The sequence below is a fragment of the Leguminivora glycinivorella genome, chromosome 27, assembly GCF_023078275.1.
Source record: "Leguminivora glycinivorella isolate SPB_JAAS2020 chromosome 27, LegGlyc_1.1, whole genome shotgun sequence".
Classification (NCBI taxonomy): domain Eukaryota; kingdom Metazoa; phylum Arthropoda; class Insecta; order Lepidoptera; family Tortricidae; genus Leguminivora; species Leguminivora glycinivorella.
Window position 1 is genome coordinate 6,193,929 of NC_062997.1, and position 21,853 is coordinate 6,215,781.

Consider the following 21,853-nt stretch of genomic DNA (forward strand, 5'->3'; position numbering starts at 1 on the left):
GGTAACGAAGTAATACATACATATAATCACGCTTGTATCCCATAAAGAGGTGGGCAGAGCACATGAACTACTAAGTTTCAGTGCCACTGTTGGCAAAAAGGGGTTGAAAGAAATCCGAATTGTGACATTGCAGTGACAGGTTGCCAGCCTCTCGTCTACGCCACAATTTAACCCATATCCCACAGACGACTTCTACGATAACCACGGGAAGAAAGGGGGTGGTGAAACGAAGTAATATTTTTCAGAAGTAGTTAAGTCCGCAAGGCTCAAGTGGGATTGGGGAGGACATGTCTGCCGAATGCATACAGATTGCTGGGCCAAATTGGCTATACTGACTGGACACCACCGATTAGCCGGGGCAGAACACAGAAAAGACGGCGGGTTGACCTCGACGCATTTTGCAGCGACTGGCCGGAGCAGGCAGCAAATCCCTCCTTAGAACTTGTACACTCCTTTTTGCTGTGTACTTAACACAGCAAAAAGGGAGTGTACAAGTTTCTCATGGGTTGGCAACGCGCATGTGACACTTCTTGAGTTGCAGGCGTCCATAGGTTACGGTGACCGCTTTCCATCAGGCGGACCGTGCGCTTGTTTGCCACCGACGTAGTATAAAAAAAAAGACGGCGGGATGACCTCGACGCATTTTGCAGCGACCGGCCGGAGCAGGCGGCAAATCGTGATGGGTGGCGGAAGAACAGCCCATAGCCCAGCAGTTAGACACAAAAATAAGCTAAGAAAAAGCAGTCTTATATCACCGACGATCAGACTGGCCCAGCGGGTTGTGATTAGGGTATGCAAAAACCGGTTAACTTAAAAAACCGGTTAATAACCGAGACTTTTACTTCAAAACCGGTTAACCGGTTATTAACCGGTTTTGAGGGTTTTTAGTAAATGGCCGTACTACGCAATAATTACCATTGCCTTTAAGAATTCTGATGTTGATGATATCGTAGCAGGTATTACTTGCACGATGAAGATCATTTTTATCCAGTTTTTGGAAATTTGGTAAATTCGCAAATTGCTAAAAAAGGCTTGTGTGGTTTGAATGTGATTCGTCAGTTTTGCGTTTTCTAGGCATGTCGCAAAGGTCTACAGCTCCCAGAGCCCCTAGTAATAGAAGCAATTGATGTAAGAAAACCAAGATCTCCATTTTACCTTTCTTTAAAAAAATATAGTTTGAAATATACGGTAGACTCCGGTTACAACGACGCTCAAGGGACCGCTGATATTACGTCGTACTAACCGGATGCCGTACAAAACGAATTTCATATCTTTTAATTAAAAGTAATATTTACATCTCTATTACTAAAACATTTCAATCAATAGGTTTATTTACATTGTATTATTATCATAGTATTAATACCTTATTTTATTGTGACTTGTTTAGTTAGAAAAGTCAAAAAATCCTTACGAGCTCTCTTTGCTAGCAGAATGAAAAACTCTTAGTTTCACATGTTTCGTATATATATATATATATATATATATATATATATATTTATTTATTTGGTATGTATAGTTATATGTATGTATATGTATTTGTAAATTATATGTGTACTTATGTTTAGTTTATTTAGTATGCTTTCTTTTATTTCCTTTGTTTTGATTCTACTGTTGAAATTGTAGCACCGCTCACAGTCTCTCTGCTTAGCCTTGAGGTTGACTGGTAGAGAATGCCTTAAAGCATTAAGTCCGCCTTTTGTACTACAAGATTTTCTTTTGTGCAATAAAGATTAAATAAATAAATAAATAAATAAAATAAAAGTCCTTTTTAGTATGCGTGCTTGCTCATCATTTGTAAGTAAAGCTAGTTTATACGCAATCGAAAAATACAAATTGGGTTCTATTTAGCTTATAAGATTAGACCCGAGGCGACCAAATTCTTATAAAAGCAATACTTCAAAAAGCTACATGGCCACTATGTAATCTTGCTACTTGTTGTATGCAAGACAGGGGGCCGTGGTCGAGAGGAAGTAGCTTTGTTTCCTCAATTTACTAGTAAAGTTAAAAACGTTGTCGCTCGTCGTTGCAACCGGACTTGACGGACGGATTCTGTGTAAAATGTGTCGTAAAAAGCGGCTGGTCGTTAAAATCGGAGTCGTAATAAACGGATGTACTTAAAATACTATCACATACGAAAACCAAATAAATACCTGTGCTTATGTCGTTGTTAGAGGTTGGACATTAGGTCTATGCGGAGTCGTAATATACTAACCGGACTCTACTGTATTGTATAAAATGTATAATTGATTAGGCTCGGGACTGATTTAAATTTGATAAAATAAAATCATTACAGATAATAATGTTGTCAATGAAAAGTAATGAATAAATGTTTATTGTTACTAAACATTAAATAATTACGTATTTTTGAACCTTTTAATGCCTAATTTTCCAAATTTTGAGAAATAAATACAGTTTCGGTTATTAACCGGTTAGTGACTATAAAAACCGGTTTTTAACAGAGGCCAAAAAGTCTCGGTTAACCGGTTTTTCGGTTAACCGGTTAACCGGTTTGCACACCCTAGTTGTGATCCTGCTTGCTCCCGCGGTCCTGGGTTTAAATCCCTGTTCTTCCATGGGCCGCCATGGTATACTAATTCGGTGGAAACGAAAAAAACGGAACCCTAAAAGTATTAGGTCAGCCAAGTCTATTACCTGACAATAAATAAACATTATCATGAGAACCATTAGTCTGTGGGAAACGAGGTATAATTTAACTTTCAGTAGATCACGCAATCTTGTTATTGAAAATCTTTGAAGGCATCTTTGTCGTAGGGAAGCCAAATCTTTCTATTACGTTAGTCTGTTCGGAAAGTCAAGAGTCGTGAAATTGATGGGGTCTTGGGGTCCAATACATTCCACGACTCTTGACTTTCCGAACAGACTAACCAATTATCTATCGATATAACCTTGCCTTAAAACCCTCTCTCAATTCTAACTGCTTTAAGAACACTCCCGACTAACTCAGCTTTCAGACAAAAAAAACTAAATCTAAATAGGTTCATCCGTTCGGGAGCTACGATGCCACAGACAGACAGACACGTCCAACTTTCGTTTTTGCGTCGGGGGTTAAAAATGCTTCGAGGCATAGATCTAGAATTTTGACCCTTTTTCATGTGCACTAAAGTTTTAAATGTATGAAGTCTTACCAAAAACCCATATCGTAATGCACAAGAATTTCCCTCGAAGTAGAATTCAATCTCACTCTCCTGGCAACACTCTTATGCTCCTCCACCACTCGCCATTCATACACGTTGATGTTCCTCGTCAAATCTTCGTTCAGCGAGTCCATAAAACTACTCCACACGTTATTTTCCTGATGGCTTTTTATATAATTAGCGATTTTCTTATTCACAGGCTTTTTTCCTAACGCTAATAATCTAGATTCTCGAGCGAACAGATAACGCAAAGCGGTTCGCTTCAAAATAAATAGGTCTTCCAGAGTTCTTGCCATAAACTAAAAACTACCAAATTTAAACACGGTCACACTGAATTTTCGAAAATCGAACATAGTTTTACGCGCGACGTAATTTTCGAATTTCGAACGGGTTTTTTTTAAATACACCGCAACAGATGAAGACAAAGGAGTTTACTGAACAGCCAACGCATTTTCACGATCAATTATCATTCTTTGAAGAAGTTGACGTGATGTATGGTGTAAATTATGTTAACTAGATCGCTGTAGTTTACAGTCGGCGACATCCTTATCTCGTAAGCCAGAAGGGTTTAAGTTGCTAAAAATAAATTATCAGGTAAGTTTGTATAGTTACATAATTTTCTGCGTCATCTGTTGGAAACTGTGGCGTAAACAACTACATTTTTGAGTCGTAAACTAGGGATAAGAAGTATCTAACTTCAGACCAAAGAGGATCATGTGTTAAAGAGAGTTACTGTCAAAGTAAAATGTGTAATCACAGTGCATAGACTGCCATCTGTCGACACTGGCTTAAACCTTTTGAACCTCAGTTTTGACAATTTGGCCCATATTGCTAACTTGACATGTGTTAAAATGTCAAATATTAATATTAGCGCCATCTAGCCGAGCGTTCCCCAAAGGTGTAACACCATCTAGGTCACCGTACCTAGTACGTTAGGTACGTTTTTTTCTTAGACTTTATCCGTCTATACGTTCCAGACACATATGTGAGCAAATACATCGTTTGCGTTGCGTTTGCTTTGACAACGAATCTCAACATTTTGCTTAGACACTAGTTTTACGAAAGCGACTGCCATACCCTCAACCCGTCGGGTAACTAACTATGCCTTATTGGGATTAGATTAGTCCGGCTTCCTCCCGATGTTTTCCTTCACCGAAAAGAGACTTGCAAAATATCAAATTACATTTCGCACATAAGTTCCGAAAAACTCATTTGTACGAGCCGCCAGTTCGAACCCGCTTTTTAACCCCCGACGCAAAAAACCGGCCAAGAGCGTGTCGGGCCACGCTCAGTGTAGGGTTCCGTAGTTTTCCGTATTTTTCTCAAAAACTACTGAACCTATCAAGTTCAAAACAATTTTCCTATAAAGTCTTTATAAAGTTCTACTTCAGTGATTTTTTTTTCCTATTTTTTAACCGACTTCAAAAAAGGAGGAGGTTCTCAATTCGACTGAATGTTTTTTTTTTTTTTTTTTTTTTTTTTGTATGTATGTTACTCGATATCTCCGAGAATCGTGGACCGATTTTCAAAATTTTTTTTTTGATCGAACCGGTATAACCCCGAGATGGTCCCATTGGCACCAAGTCAGGGTCTGATGATGGGATCCTGGAGAAATCGAGGGAACTCTTCAAATGTTATAGGCACATGTAATGTTTTTAACCGACTTCAAAAAAGGAGGAGGTTCTCAATTCGACTGAATGTTTTTTTTATTTTTTTTTTGTATGTATGTTATTAGTCTATTTTTCAAAGGTACACCAGTATTTACGTCTGATGGTAATAATTTTATGTGGCTGAGCTGATGATGGAAGGTCAACTCCTCAATGGTTAGGAGTTAAAGGATAATTCTTTCACTACTGTACATGTATTCGGACTGATACATATAATATCACTAGGAACCACTAAAAATCAACAAATAAATAAACTTTTTAACAAAAAATAAAACCGCCTTCAAAAATAAGCGCGTTACAAAACACGGAGAAACTAAAAAGCCAAAAATAATAAACCTTTCAATTCAGATTTCTTATCGTATTGCAATAAGCTAAACATCCAAATTATAAACAAATCAATTATTTTTGGAGTCGGTACCAGCCTGTGTATGGTTGGGTGGGGCAAACAGGCAATAGCAAGGCGACGAACAGGTCTGGTACCGACTACAAAAATAATTGATTTGTTTATAATTTGGATGTTTAGCTTATTGCAATACGATAAGAAATCTGAATTGAAAGGTTTATTATTTTTGGCTTTTTAGTTTCTCCGTGTTTTGTAACGCGCTTATTTTTGAAGGCGGTTTTATTTTTTTTAAACATTTGGTTCAAAAGTTAGAGGGGGGGGGCACTTTTTTTTCCTTTAGGAGCGATTATTTCCGAAAATATTAATATTATCAAAAAACGATCTTAGTAAACCCTTATTCATTTTTAAATACCTATCCAACAATATATCACACGTTGGGGTTGGAATGAAAAAAAATATCAGCCCCCATTTTACATGTAGGGGGGTTACCCTAATAAAACATTTTTTTTCCATTTTTTATTTTTGCACTTTGTTGGCGTGATTGATATACATATATATTGGTACCAAATTTCAGCTTTCTAGTGCTTACGGTTACTGAGATTATCCGCGGACGGACGGACGGACGGACGGACGGACGGACGGACGGACAGACAGACATGGCGAAACTATAAGGGTTCCTAGTTGACTACGGAACCCTAAAAACGACGGGGTGTTATATGTTTGACATGTATATCTGTGGCATCGTAGCTCCGGAACGGATAAAACTATTTTAGATTTGTTTTCGTTTGAAAGCTGAATTGCAGTGTTCTTAGCTATGTTTGATGGAAAACGGTCCACTATGACACAGGTTTTTTCAAAATTTAAATTTTGTGGTTAAGTTAAGAGTACGGAACCCTAAAAGAAGGACTTCAGACCAATAATCGGGTCACCGTTGCCATTCGCCTCACGCCATAATTTGCAAGGTCGTGTTATATCGCCGGCGCCTGCGCAGTCAATACATACAAATTATGTCCAAATGGAATATTAAATAAGTACGCCATGGCAATGTCACGACTGTGTAGACCAGCCATTCTCAAAGTGTGCTCCGCGGACCCCTAGGGCTCCGCAAAGCCTCTCTGGGGGCTCCGTGTGAATTTTGGGTACCTGATATGCAACTTCAACTCTCTTCCATAAAACCAAATATTCACCAATTGTTAAAAAATAAAAAACAGTTTCATGTAATACCTCACATTAGAATCTAGTGATTAGATTTTACTATCATGATTGCTTATTAAAATGAAGATTGCAATAAAAAAAATATTTAATTTAAGGGTTCCGTCAGATGTTTTACTTTCTAAAAGGGTTCCATGGGAAAATAAGTTTGAGAACCGCTGGTGTAGACTGTTGTGATGCTCTTACTTAAACCTTGGTGCTAATGGTGCTATTGTATATTCTGGCGTAGCTTTAGTTGGTTTGTTGGTTATCGGCTTGAAGGCGCTAATATTAATATTTGTCAATTTAACAGCACATAATCAAGTTAAGAATATGAGTCAAATTGTCAAAACTGGGATTCAAAAGTTTTGATCCTGTATCCAGAAATGGCAATCTACGAGTATGCATCACTGTGACTAGATATGGACGCCTGCAACTCAAGGAGTGTCACATGCGCGTTGCCAAGACATTGGAAACTTGTACACTCCCTTTCGCTGTGTTAAGTACACAGCAAAAAGGAGTGCACAAGTTCCAAGGAGGGTTTGCGTTGCCGACGCGACGACTCAAACAATAGACGGATCAAATTAGTTCCGTAGGTCCTTCCGTCACCGCACCCTCGTTGAGCTCTGGCAGCCTTACTCACCGGCAGGAACACAACACTATTTATTTATTTATTTAAACTTTATTGCACAATACAAAAAAGTACAAATGGCGGACTTAATGCCAGGTGGCATTCTCTACCAGTCAACCATGGGCTAAACCGAAAGATTAAGTAGGTGCAGGGTCCTAGTATAGTTAGTACTAGAGATGGGCCGAATATTCGGTAAATATTTGGTATTCGGCAAGTTTTTAATTGTTCGTATTCGGCCGAATTATTCGGTTGCATTGCCGAATATTTACCGAATAAACAAAGTAAATAACTAATGAAGATCTTACGTATTCCAGTGGATAATAAGCTCCTTTTTTAGTAGCTTTTTAAGGAACTGCTAAAGAAAGAGAAACCTAGGCGTCAAAATATAAATACAATTGTTTTAAAAAAAACCGGTCAAGTGCGAGTCGGACTCGCTCACCGAGGGTTCCGTACAAACTTTCAATAGTTGAATCATCAAAATGTTATTCATAGAACTCTACAGATTTGACTAAATCCCTCAAGACTCAATTTCCCACATAACAAGTAATATTTTAATATACAATTTTATTGATGTAGGGAACAAATCAAATTATTTTATGAAATATTTTTTTGATTTGTTTTTTTAAGTAAGTGGCGGTCGGGGTGGTGTAGCGGTCGAACACGTCAGCCGCGTTAGCTGGAGACCCGGGTTCGATTCCCGGCTTCGCCACCAGTGGGCTTGATCGCTTTTTCTTTAGTGTATGGTATCTATTTCAGTTTATAATTTACAATTTTATTGTTAGACAACGTCCAAATAAAATCAAGACTATTCGACTTCAATAGTTTACGACTTACGACATGTCGCAAGGACGCTCCTGAACCGACCTCATTATATCAGGAAAAACGCGATGTAGGAAATGAGCGTTCAACGTACAGCGACATCTATCGGCAAATTGAGTAAACTAATGCGCGCGAGCTAGTATGGAAGATGATTTTTATAGAATAATTGTTTATTGCGTAAACCGATTTTAACCATTTTGCCTCTATTTGAAAGCAGGTAATTTCATTGTTATTTTGTTTAAAAATACAGGTACAATAAACACCCGCAAGGGTGTTGAAATTGAAAATGTAAATCTGAAAGGTTTTTTATAAATTAAAAAAAAAGTTTTCAAGATACAATACAATACAAATCCACTTTATTGCACAACCTCAGAAATTTACATAGGAACACACACATACGAAGAATAATACAAGAAACGTGTACGTGTACGTGGAAGATACGTGTACGATTTTATTTTTCCTATAATATTCATTATAATAGCCATGTTTGGTGAAAATTTCATAAATTTATGTTGGTAAACTTCGGAGATAAGGGGGGGGGGAACGGTATTTTTTTTAATATTTTCCTTCAAAAAACATTTTTTTTTCCACAACCAAAAAATTATAAAAAATAGTTTTGATATGTACAGTTTGAGCTCTTTCTAACGATACCCCACTTGACCTAGTTACTTGAAATTTTCAGTTTGACCCCCTTTCATTTTGGCCATTTTCTATCATTTATATTAATTAATTAAAAAAAAAATTCTTACACAAAAAATTCAAACAGCACTAGAATAAAAATAAAAATGAATGATAAATGACATATAAGTAAATCCTGCGTGATAAATTAATATCGTAAAATACTCACTAACGAAGATCCGCAAAAAATTAACATGTGTTAGATTATGTTTAAAGTAAGCGAAATATTGTTTTTAAGTACTTGATTTTTTTAAATATTATTACAGGATTTTATTTAAAATTTCATTAGGTTGCGTGAGTTTACGTTTTGTGGACGCTGTCATGTGTCAAAAAGAGGTTCTTACAACTCGGGGACAATAACTAAGACTTTATTTAATATTGACCTGTTTAAAATTATCCACCCTACAGATACAGGCATGTCATATTTTTAGAATGGGTAGCCTTTTAATGAACCATGGAGAATCAACCTTGCGTGGACGTTCGCAAAATAGAACTGACGTCACGCCTAACCAGCCCCTTTAGCACAACTTGCCTTGTCGCGCGAGTCCATACATCAAGCGTGACTTCAAGTAGAGTTGTGCCTGCTCGTTTACGCATTATAAAAAATATACAAAAAGGTAGAAAAGAGTTCAATACAGTACTGGAAATTTCTTAACTCCCTAGGGAGAACGATTTTTCTATAACTCACGCTCCGCCTGCGTGCAATAGCACATTTAGTGTGCGAGTGTGATGAAATAGTTATTTGTTATACAAGGGGGCAAAGTTGTATTTTAACGCCGAGTGTGGAATTGAAAAACGAGCAAGTGAAAGGATTCTATAGTTGAACCACGAGCGAAGCGAGTGTTTCGAGAATAGAATCCTGAACTTGCGAGTTTTTTAACACACGAGAAGTAAAATACATTTGCACCCGAGTGTAACACAAAACTTTTCCCCTCACTATAGCGAGGAAACTACAACGCAAAAAATGCGTTTATCACTTCTTCCAGTAGTTCCACAGGTGGTAAATCATCTTTTCCCCACACTAGCTCGGAAACACGTGTTTTGTCCTTTAATACCAGCGGGTAAAAACGCATTTTATCCACTAGTGGGTAAAGTAATTTAACCTTGAATAAAGTCTAATTAACTGCTTTAAAATTGATAAAAGTAGGTGAATCTAGTAATAAAGATGATTTACCACCTGTGGAACTACTGGAAGCAGTAATAAACGCATTTTTTGCGTTGTAGTTTCCTCGCTGTAGTGAGGGGAAAAGTTTTGTGTTACACTCGGGTGCAAATGTATTTTACTTCTCGTGTGTTAAAAAACTCGCAAGTTCAGGATTCTATTCTCGAACCACTCGCTTCGCTCGTGGTTCAACTATAGAATCCTTTCACTTGCTCGTTTTTCAATTCCACACTCGGCGTTAAAATACAACTTTGCCCCCTTGTATAACAAATAACTATTATTACTAGATTCACCTACTTTTATCAGTTTTAAAGCAGTTAATTTGACTTTATTCATGGTCAAATTACTTTACCCACTAGTGGATAAAATGCGTTTTTACCCGCTGGTATTAAAGGACAAAACACGTGTTTCCGAGCTAGTGAGGGGAAAAATAAATAAAAGCTTATAAAAAAATGTACACGAGGACTGACTTGAGAAGGTTAAAGTTAAAATGTTATTCATAAGTTTTATGTTTATAATATGTTAGTTACAACTTGTATTAGCAATATACACATTAAGTTATGTACACCAGCGTAGCAAGAGCTCTCCCCACAAGTGAGATGAAACGATCGTAAGCTCAAGCAACTGGTCTTACCGCAGATCGTCTAAGAAGGCATTGACCGCCGATATCATTCTGCAAATATAAATGGCATTTATTATATTTATTGAACCTGTTAGAGAAATGTGAGTGTGTTTAGTAAAATGTCCCACTGTACACTGTGCACAGGCACGCTTAAGTGGGCATTTCTATTTAAAGTTGTACCCCCGAGTTTTCGCATGTCCCCTTACATTTTTTGCGATTTACTCTTAAGATTGAAGTTTTAACTAGGTAAATGTTGGTTTTTATTGAAATATATTAAGTAGACGCATCATTATCAAGTAAAATGCATAATAAATCAATTTTTTGTACTTAAAATTAAGTTTTAAAATATGGTAAAAATGTCGCTGTAGTACTGTCCCCTTCCACGATTCGAAGTTTTGTTGGACTTTTCCACAATTTTTTTCTAGGAGGGTAACATTAAGTAATGCATTTCTACCATAGTTTAAGTAGTATAAAACGTATTTTTGACGAAAAAGAACTTTAAAATGAACAGTAACAGGGTATAATTTCGATAAAAACGTTGTCCCCTCGAAATGTCCAGTTTCGAGATCGTCCGTTTGGTTACGCAGTTTTAACTAAGTAGCAAAATATTTTTTACCAACATTTAAGGTTTATTTTAATCCTGGCAAACCTGTGACCATAGACAAACCTTGTCCAACTTCACTTTGGTTATAAAACAGTCAAACCGCGACCGACAAAGAGTGCTGGCGTGTGACAGGTAAGTTTACCACTATGTTTGGTCCGTTTTGTTCTAATTTTTACGTAACTAAACTGTTAGGTAAGTAAAGAACTGTTGATGTTAAATTAATCAATGCCTCATACAGTTATTTCTCAAGTAAATAAGTTAAATATTGCTGTTAGTTTTGTATTATTTTCAATCGATTTAATTCTGGTCTAGACAAATCGTTACGTCCGTTTGGAAACAATTTGCAGCCTAACATATTGCCGGACAGTCAAATGTAACCAAACTGACACGGTAAAGTTGCGTGCACATTGAGAATAGCTAGTTTTTTGCCGTGACTTTGTCCATGCTTATTTTTTGGTAATATTCATACTAGTTTGCAGATCTCATGGACACAAAATCCCAAATTCCCGAAGTCCCAAATTCTGAAAATGCCCGTATTACCGTACATCTATACTGAAAAGACTGTAATAATGTTGTTAGTATTAGATATGATCTCATATTATAGACATGTAGGAGCTATATTTAAATAATTTCTATTCATTTTTGTAATGATAATAGTTTAATAACTATTCATACCTAATACTTTTTTGTACTATTTTTGTGGGATACTAATGCTGTTTCAACGATCGTGCTTACAAAGTTTTTCCTTTGCTGCTATTTGGCATAGTATACTTTACTTACTTTTAACATAATTAAGATCATTCCTGTTATATATTTACTCTGAGCTTTAATAGTACAGTATAATCTTTGTTACTAAATAGTAGATATTTCCCATTACTTAAGAAAATACTCCGTTTAATGTGTTTTCTACTTACTAAGAGAGTTAAGACTAAAATATACTATTACTTAAATTCATTTTGATAAGAAATATTAATTTTAATATTATGATTTCTAACTGTGATTAATACGCATTTGATACCACAGATGTTTAGTAGAACTAAACTCTACCCAAAGTGAGATTAGATATTAGGTATATCTCATAAAAAGCAATTATAATAGTGATATATTTTTTTAATAAGTATTGATATTATAAGTTCTGATATTGGTAGGTAACTGTGTTTTTTTACTGAGCAAGCATTTGAGTGAAATGTTTGCTTATTGTGATCTCGTCCTTACTTTGTCCGTCAAGTTACATAGGTGTCCATTTGGAAATTGTCCCCTTGTTAAAAAAGTGTTTTTTATTGTTTAATTAAAGTATATAAGCTATAAATCTTATGTTTTAATGCTAATAATTACAAGTTTTGTTAATTCTATTGATTGTTATTCATTATATGTCAATAATGCCCGTAGTTACTTAATAAACCTAAAAATAAGGTACGGTTTGGGACCATGCCGTAACCAAACCACCTAAAATACGGTTTTATAAAAAAAGTTTCATTAGTATTAGTAAATGATGATTGTTTTTACTTTGTTTAATACTAATTATAACTATTAAACATTAAAACCTTTGGTTCAAGTATGTCTTTTATTTCCTACACTAAAAAACATTTGTAACCAAACGGACCACAAAAAACCTCTCCCATCCTATTAAAAATTCATTTTAACTAGTTTATCCTAAAAATATTGCGATTCTCTTCAGTGTTTCGTAAACTAGAATATATTTTCTAACAGAATAACACGACAAAATATCAAATAATGCATATTTTATTTTCAATTTCTCAAATGAGTCATGGTACAAGTTTAAATAGAAATGCCCACGTGCTTATAATTAGTCCGACATATTATCCATATGTATAAATGGGAAAGTGTGTGATAGGCTACTTTGTCTCTTTGAAACCAATGTGACAAGACGGACAGAGTCACCATAAGGGTTCCTTTTGTACCTTTTTGGTACGGAACCCTAAAAACAGAATATGATTCAGACGTCACTTTTTCATCAAAACATTGTTGGGCAAATACTAATGATTATTTATTACGCGAAACCCAAAACACGCATATAAATATGATTTTAACAAAATATTCGTTCGTAAGAAAATAGGGCTGCCGGCGTATCATGCTGCCAATTTTATCACTTATCCACGTGGATAAGACATCTGTCACTCTCACACTGACATACTTGCTAAAGCGTGACAGACGTCTTATCCACGTGGATAAGTGATAAAATTGGAAGCATGATACGCCGGCAGGACAGAACAAGGTGCGACTACGGTCAATCACTGGCCAGTTTATAATTTTAAAAAAATGTGATGCCTCCAAAAAGGCAATAACCGACAAAGTTATAATAAATGTGCCTTATGTGCTCATAATAAATGTGCCTCCTAGTAGGACAAACCTTTTAGCGCACTCTCCTTTGCCTCGCCTGGCTCGCCTGTACAACGAATTTACTAAAAGTGACCCATCTTTGGATGTGTTTAACGACAGCGAATCCTTATTTAAAAACACTATCTCTTACTATCTGTTGACGGATCTTGCTAACTCTGTTTACTTATTGATAATTTCTGTGTTAATTTGTAATTTTGTAATAGTTTAAATGTGTAAACTTAGTTAATTTATATATAGCCCTTGGGGCAATAGGAATATTGTCATACTTAATATTATGTTTTTGCATGCTGTGATTACCTATAAGTGGGGGATCAATTATGAATGGGCTTTTTATAATCTGTAATTAATAGTATGTATATTGTATCTTCTGTTGGTGATCCTAATAAACAAATAAACAAATACAATAATAATTATAAAACTCGTTTGTAATAAATTAGCATTAAAGTTCATCGGCTTTTTCGACATGGTTCCGATTGTGGCTTCCGTCGTTTGTTCAGTGGGATGTGGGAAACAACCAGTGTACAATCAAATTGTGTCGGTTAACTTCAAACCTGGGTAAATCCATTCTGCTTTAAGGTTGATTATATAAAAAAAAATATTGTGATCTGAAAGATTGTCAATCTTATAGCAGAATGGATTTACCCAAGTTTGAAGTTAAGCGACACAATTGTTAAATAACCTAACCACAAAAGTAAAAATTTGGAAAAACCCCCGACCGGCGGCATAGTAGACCGATTTTCATGAAACATGGCTACGAACACTCCCGACTAACTCAGCTTTCAAACAAAAAAAACAAATCTAAATCGGTTGATCCGTTCGGAGCTACGCGATGCCACAGACAGACAGACAGGCCAACAGACAGACAGACACGTCAAACTTATAACACCCCGTCATTTTTGCGTCGGGGGTTAAAAATAAGTGAACATAATGCCTAACATATCCAGTCGTTTTTCGGTGAAGGAAAACATCGTGAGGAAACCGGACTTATTCCAATAAGTGTAGTTAAGTTACCCTTCGGGTTGGAAGGTCAGATGGCTGTCGCTTTCATAAAACTGGTGCCTACACGCCAAATCTTGGGATTACTTGTCAAAGCGGACCCCATGCTCCTATGAGCCGTGGCAAATGCCGGGATAGCACAAGGAGGATGAATAATATTAGCGCCATCTAGCCGATCGAGAATCAACCAAAAGTGTAGTGTAGCGCCATCTAGGCGACCATGACCATACGTTTTTAGGGTTCCGTAGTCAACTAGGAACCCTTATAGTTTCGCCATGTCTGTCTGTCCGTCCGTCCGTCCGTCCGTCCGTCCGTCCGTCCGTCCGTCCGTCCGCGGATAATCTCAGTAACTGTTAGCACTAGAAAGCTGAAATTTGGTACCAATATGTATATCAATCACGCCAACAAAGTGCAAAAATAAGAAATCGAAAAAAATGTTTTATTAGGGTACCCCCCCTACATGTAAAGTGGGGGCTGATATTTTTTTTCATTCCAACCCCAACGTGTGATATATTGTTGGATAGGTATTAAAAAATGAATAAGGGTTTACTAAGATCGTTTTTTGATAATATTAATATTTTCGGAAATAATCGCTCCTAAAGGAAAAAAAAGTGCGTCCCCCCCCTCTAACTTTTGAACCATATGTTTAAAAAAATATGAAAAAAATCACAAAAGTAGAACTTTATAAAGACTTTCTAGGAAAATTGTTTTGAACTTGATAGGTTCAGTAGTTTTTGAGAAAAATACGGAAAACTACGGAACCCTACACTGAGCGTGGCCCGACACGCTCTTGGCCGGTTTTTTCCATATTTTACAATGTTTACATTATTAAATAGAGTGTCTACCGGTTATATATATGGTAGGTGTGTTCAGTGGATACAGGTAGAACTCAACATCATAGTGTTATAATGGATTAGTTACAATTGTCCCCCAGTCGAGATTTGCCCCTATATACCTTATGCGGAGTTTGTAGGCGATATGTCTTTGATAACTGAACGCGACAAATAATTGTTATTATACAGTATTACAATTGTACAACCTTGAGAGAAGCCCCAGTTTGTAAGAAATTACGTAGGCTTCAAATAGCTTAGGAATAATCTACTTATTGGCTACGAATTATAATGTTAAAGTATCTATGACTAAGAATAACTGTCGCTGTTAATAGTAGTTGACCATTAGATTTCCATTAAGTAAGTAGTAGTCATTCACATAATACGTCGAAGGGAGGAGGGAGAGTCATACCAAATGTGACAATCCATGTTTAAGGGCCAAAAAAGTGATAGAGGGAGGGGTTTGCGTGACGCAATATGTGGACGACCCCTTATTCAGTGTGTAGACAAAGTTGAGGGTATTATTGAATATCTACATATATTCATACATATCACTAATATTAGGCAATCAATAATAATAGACATCACATCGTAACTTGAATGAGGTCAATTCATAATCATATGATTATGGTTATTATAATTACATACATACAATCACGCCTGTATCCCATAAATGGGTAGGCAGAACACATGAAACTACTAAAGCTTCAGTGCCACTCTTGGCAAATAAGGGATTGAAAGAAAACGACACTGTGACATGAAACTGTGTGTTTTTTTTTATTATAACTACATATCATTATTAATATTATATATTGGAAAGTGTGTGCGTTTGTTTGTTTGTCCGTCTTTTACGGCAAAACGGAGGGACAAGAGATAGTTGAAGGGATGGAGAGTCACATATCACATAATAGGCTACTTTTTGTCTTTTTGATGCCCAAAGCCATCCCCCGCCGGCTTCCCGCGCGCACGCGCACAGTAACGTTATAACAATGCGTTGCCATGGTTACAGAGCCAAACAATGCGTTTTCAATTTTTTCGGCGCGCATGCGCGGGAAGCCGACGGGGGCTGGCTTTGGTGAATAGACTTTTATGTAGGGTTTTAAAGATCTATGCACGACCCTATAAGTGACGAATAACAGTTTGGGAGTAGAAAAACATAATTTATGTTCCAAACTTCTAAAAAGTCTACAAGTTATTAGAATGGTTATCAGATCAAAAGATACGTTTTGATACCATGTTGACACTGTCAGATAAGATAAAGCACTCAAAATGTTTGTGAGAAAATGTTATCTTTATTCACGTCTATATGCTCTGAAACTTGTAGATTTGGAGTCAAATGGGCCATACAGAAAAAAAAAAGCGATTTTTTTTTCCACAACATGGTAAATTCATAAGTAAAGTAACACATTTCAGGGATTTATTGATTTCGGAAAGGAATTTTCATTCTATAATTTCATTAATTTCTACATGGCAAAATATATGAGTCACACTAGGGAGGGGAGTCTTACAAATGTGACCAGCTGAAGGGAGGGGCAAAAATCATGAAATTTGTGTGACGTAATATATGGATGACCCCATTATTTATCGTACATCGTACGGAGAAAGGACAAGATATGACAATAGGCGAGACGACTAGAAAAAAACGAATTAGTCCGTAAGTTAGATTCTCAAAGATTTTAGACACGTATTTTTAGGGTTCCGTAGTCAACTAGCACAGATCAAATAATACTAGTACAGATACCTAATCCCATACTAAAAATGGGCGCCGTCCTAAGTATTCTAGACCTGTAGGCTAAATTTAATCCACACTCAAAGAGCTAGATGGCGCCAGTAGCCACGCGTGGCCAACAAAACTCTTATCAGTATCCTACGTCGAAATAGTCATCAAACTGCAACATCTTGCGACATCTGTTTTAGCTTTCACGCACTAAACCTATAACGTCACATGGACGTTTAAAGTCGAACATTACTAGATGGCGTTGCCGTGCGGCTTGTATGTGTGCTCGCCGCGTACGTATAATATACTCGCTCTGTCCGCAACACATGTAAGCGGAATTGAATGAACGAGATCCGCGGCGCCCCACCCCGCGCCCCACGCCCCGCGCCCCGCGACCACGGCGCCGCGCGCCGGCGACCTTGAGTTGAGAGGCCCCAGCCCCCGACCAAAGGATGCATTGATTTGTTAAAATTTAAGACGCTACGATACCCCTCATTTCTCCATACAAACGCTCTCGCCTGTTTCCTCTCTGGTTTTTGAAGCTAGATCAATGGTTTTTTCAACACAGACTTTTATTATCAATATCTGTGTCGGACCGTTTTGCTTTTTTTGATATTTTTGTTTTAAAAGGAATTAGAGCCTCTCAAAGTTGGCCAAAACGGCTTAATTGAATTTGCCAGAAAGAAAGGCGTGGTATTCAAAACTGAGATCAATTATCCAAAAAAACGAAACGGTCCGACACAGATAATTTCCTTGTCATTCTGATTTCCAAATTTCGTAACGATTGGTTAAGTTTTGGAGGAGGAAACAGTCGAGAGCGGAACCTCGATTTTTGCAGTTTTTACGCGGGATTTCGCGCCTGAGCTGCAGTTGTCCCTATCGCACCAAATTTAGGGGCGGGGCTAAGTTTTTATATACGTACACTGAAATAAAGTGATGGGAAATACTCGACATCTAATGTCGATAATCTAGTGATGTGAAAAGTTATCGATATACTACGTCGAAATATCGACATACCGTGTTTGACGAACTTTTTAGTTAGAAGTTACGTACTATTATATGTTCATATTTAAAATTGGTGGTCCAAAAAAGACCAGTCTGCTCCGAGACCACGGGGACAATGCCGTCCATGAAACGTCGGAAGTTAGTGTTTAAAACATAGTAAATACGCGATTAAGTCCCGTTTGCAATTTTAAATATGTGTAAAAATCGTGAAAGTTTGAATCTGTATTATATATTCTGTGGAAATACTAAGTCCATATTTTTATAAGTATAGGTACGTAACAATTGCATACAGGTATAGGTTTATTTTATACATGCATAACTTTTCTCGTCATTGGTTTACTAGTAACAATTATAAAGTTATGCTGTATTTTACGATAGATTCCACGAATATTAGGCAACTATTTGGTATTCGGTCTTTTCAGCCATTTTGCCGAAAATTTGGTATTCGGTCATCATTGTTTATTTATTACTATTCTGCCGAACACCAATTAGGTAAGTAGTTATATTAGTCATATTATATGTACTTATTTACACACAATAAAAACAGGCATAATATTAATAATTTAAGTCATGTTTTAAAATATTAAAAAAAACGATGGGCCTTATTTAGTAATACATAGTTTGTTCCAGTGGTACCAATACCTGCCCTTAATAAGGCCCAGTGCTTATATTTCTTCTAAGTTTTATCAATCATGCCGTTTTGTATATTTTCTTCACAGACATAGAATCACAAAATGCCCTAAATAGTTACTTCTATAAATAAGGCCCATCGCTCGCTTCTTAAGTTTTATAACTTTGTGTAAACATTGTGTTCATGAATTCAATCATCAATTTTTGTGATAAGTATTTATACTACGGTCTGTCGTCTAAAACACATTTATTCAGGACTATGCATTTAGGATATGGTACTCTAAATTAGAGGGGCTCAAGTCTTAACAAGCAGTGCGTCAAGGTCAATGTGGTCAAGATATGCAGACTTTATTTCATATTAAGTTTAAAGGGACAAAATTAGGTACTTAATTAAAGTAGTGTGGGGTAGCCTGCTGTCCTACGGGGCAATATATTATATTATAATGTATTGTGTTTATGTGTATTGTGTATCATAAGTACTGGGCGTTTGCGGGGTCGCCTTCCACTCTGAGGCCACCACTCAAATACTGGCGCTGATGATAGCTCATCTTTGAAGATTATATCCGATCCATCTCTATTTCCGCAACGCTACTTCTTGGGTATCGAAGGTTGTGAACATGTGGACACATGGGCGGCATGGGCCTTATTTCATACCTGCATCAAATAAGACCCATAGTTTTTCTGTTTAATAATACTTACTTTTTACTTTTTTACTTACTGCACGAAATTTTGAACCATTTACACTTATCAAGTTATAAAATGTACATAACATTTCGAAACTTAATAGGCGGGCCTTGTTTGCACAAGCAACATTACATAATTATGCCCTTAGTAGGTAGATGAAATGAGTATTACCAACGTTTTAATTCTGCGGTAACAAAAATGCTTTGCCGAAAAGTATAAATAAGATCTAAATAATAAAAGTATATAAAGTATCTATACGTTTAAATAGCCTAGGTTTAAATTTAGCTGGCAAATTAGTTAAGCATTTTTATGGTTGGTATGCATGTTGGTAACCACGAAAAAATGCACATTTTATTACATTATGATTATGGTAAAGTAATTAAATAAATATTGGGGACACCTTACACAGATCAACTTAGCCCCAAACTAAGCAAAGCTTGTACCATGGGTGCTAGGCGACGATATAGCGCAGGACACCATCGCGAGCGCAGACTTCTGGCCGAAAGGTGTGGTTTTTCGGCGATTCCGGGGCAACTTGCCGAATCCTACACCGGGGCAAACGACGCAACGGAGCCACGCTGTTACGTCATCGCCCAAATAAATTGTTTAGTTTTAGACTTTATTGTTTGTTTTTTTTTTTCATGTTCTTACTTACTGTTTTTTTTTTTTTTTTGTTATCTAAGTTTCGTGACGCATTGGTTTTACTGTAATGTCATGTAAACATGTTTTTACTAATAAATAAATAAATAATACATACTTAAATAGATAACATACATACATACAATCACGCCTGTATTCCATAAAGGGGTAGGCAGAACACATGAAACTACTAAAGCTTCAGTGCCACTCTTGGCAAATAAGGGGTTGAAAGAAAACGAAACTGTGACATTGCAGTGACAGGTTGCCAGCCTCTCGCCTACGCCACAATTTTACCCATATCCCATAGATAAATACAAAACCATACTTAAATAGATAAATACATACTCAGGAACAAATATCTGTGCTCATCACACAAATAAATACCCTTACCGGGATTCGACGAACGACGAACGACGACGGGAACCGAAGACAACATTAAAATTAGGTAGTTAATTAAAGTACTTTGAAGTAACCTGCTGTCCTACGGGATAAATATTATAATATATATAGGTATCCGTATATTTTTATTCTTTTCCTTCCGGCGACCGTCCTTTGTCACCCATGTTTCACAACTAAAGAGTAAGACGAAATTGACGAGTGAAGATGCTCTGACTGAAACAATTACTTTTCATATTATTAATGTTTACCATTACACACAGAGCACAATCTCATCGGTAAATATTGTAAATTTTACTTTATTTCGACGTGCGTTTATCATAGCGCTCTTGAATAATACGATTTTGTAAAGAAAATATCTCCTAGATACATACTATCAATTGTGTCGCTTAGTTTCAAACTTGGGTACTTAAATCCATTCTGCTTTAAGATGGAATATATAAAAAATATATATTAACCTTGTAGCAGAAATTTATCCAGGTTTGAAGTTAAGCGACACAATTACGCTTAATTCGGTATGTAAATACCTTATTTTTTGTTAAGTTACTGATGGGCCTTATTTCATACATGCAGCAATTTGGGAAAAGTGCACCTACTTAATGCACAACTGCACATGGATCCAATTTTTTGACCCATTTACACTTATCTAATTATAAAATGTACATAACATTTCGAGACTTTTAACCGGGCCTTATTTGTATGTAGATTACAGATGCCCTTAGTTGGTAGATGAAATGAGTGTTATATACGTTTTAATTCTATGGTAACAGAAATGCTGATATGTAAGTATAAATAAGTTTTAAATAATAAAAATATCAATCAATACGTTTAAGTACCGATACCTAGGTTTAAATTTAGCTGGCAAATTAGTTAAGCATTTTTATGGTTGGTCTTGTTCTGTGCTAAGCCTTGTATTTCTAATGCTAGGTAGGTAATATGTATACACAACCCTAATAGAAAATTAGAAATATAAGATGCATATGTAGCTTTCCATCTGAAAAAGGTCCTTATGCTTTGGCAGATTTTTTGTTAGAATTCTGCTAAAAAGTTCTAATTACCTTGGAACATACTTAATCCGGTGTCTGGTAAGTATAATAGGTACCAAATTGTTACCTAGTTAAATTTTCCTACGCTGTCACTTCTGTCAAACATGTGCAAAAAAAAAAGAATAAGATTCACATATATTTTTGGTAGGTAGATACTGTCAACCAATTATGTAGAATCCTAGGCCACTCTAGAACCCTGTCGTATCGACACCGTCCTTTATTTGCTACAGAAGTCAGTTTTACTTTTACTGTGAAAGGGTCTAGATTGGCCTATGACCTAGGATTCAGATTAATTGGTTGATTGTACGTGCCTACTCCTATAATATGGCTTCTCTTTGAAATCGAAAAGGTTTTAGCTTTTTACATACCGAATAACTTTATTTCGCTAACAATGTGACTATCTTAAAAGAAATCATCTTTTAAGATAATCACGTTATGTATAAGATAAGGAATTGTTTCTACCATTCCTTAAAACATTACAAATTTGCATTTTAGTCAAATCAGTACACTTAATATCTTCACGGAGTCCAAAACATTTTGCATCAGAAGTCCGAAACTAGACAACTATAGAGAGCGCTTGAGCGCGAGTATGTACTTGCGCCGGCCGCGGACGCGGGTGTGTGCGTGCGCCGCGCGCACGCACACAGGGCCTCTCTGTGGGTTCCACCCCCGTCAGC

General features: G+C 36.5%; 1 protein-coding gene across 4 annotated transcripts in view; it reads right to left on the minus strand.

The window, feature by feature from the left end:
• The window catches only part of LOC125240245 (juvenile hormone esterase-like), a 56,526-nt gene that overhangs the window by 17,636 nt on the left and 17,037 nt on the right, over positions 1–21,853 (minus strand). Inside the window, exon 1 of one of the 4 annotated variants that reach the window (XR_007178595.1) lies at positions 3,147–3,425. The exons of 1 other annotated variant lie outside the window; for it this stretch is intronic. Coding sequence is in view for 2 of the 3 variants with exons in the window: in XM_048148070.1 (XP_048004027.1) it covers positions 3,147–3,289 (143 nt within the window). In the remaining variant the exon portion in view is untranslated. Of the gene's footprint in view, positions 1–3,146; positions 3,426–10,280; positions 10,320–21,853 lie in introns of those variants that run through there. 2 more of the 4 variants (XM_048148070.1, XM_048148071.1) reach the window with 2 other exon arrangements.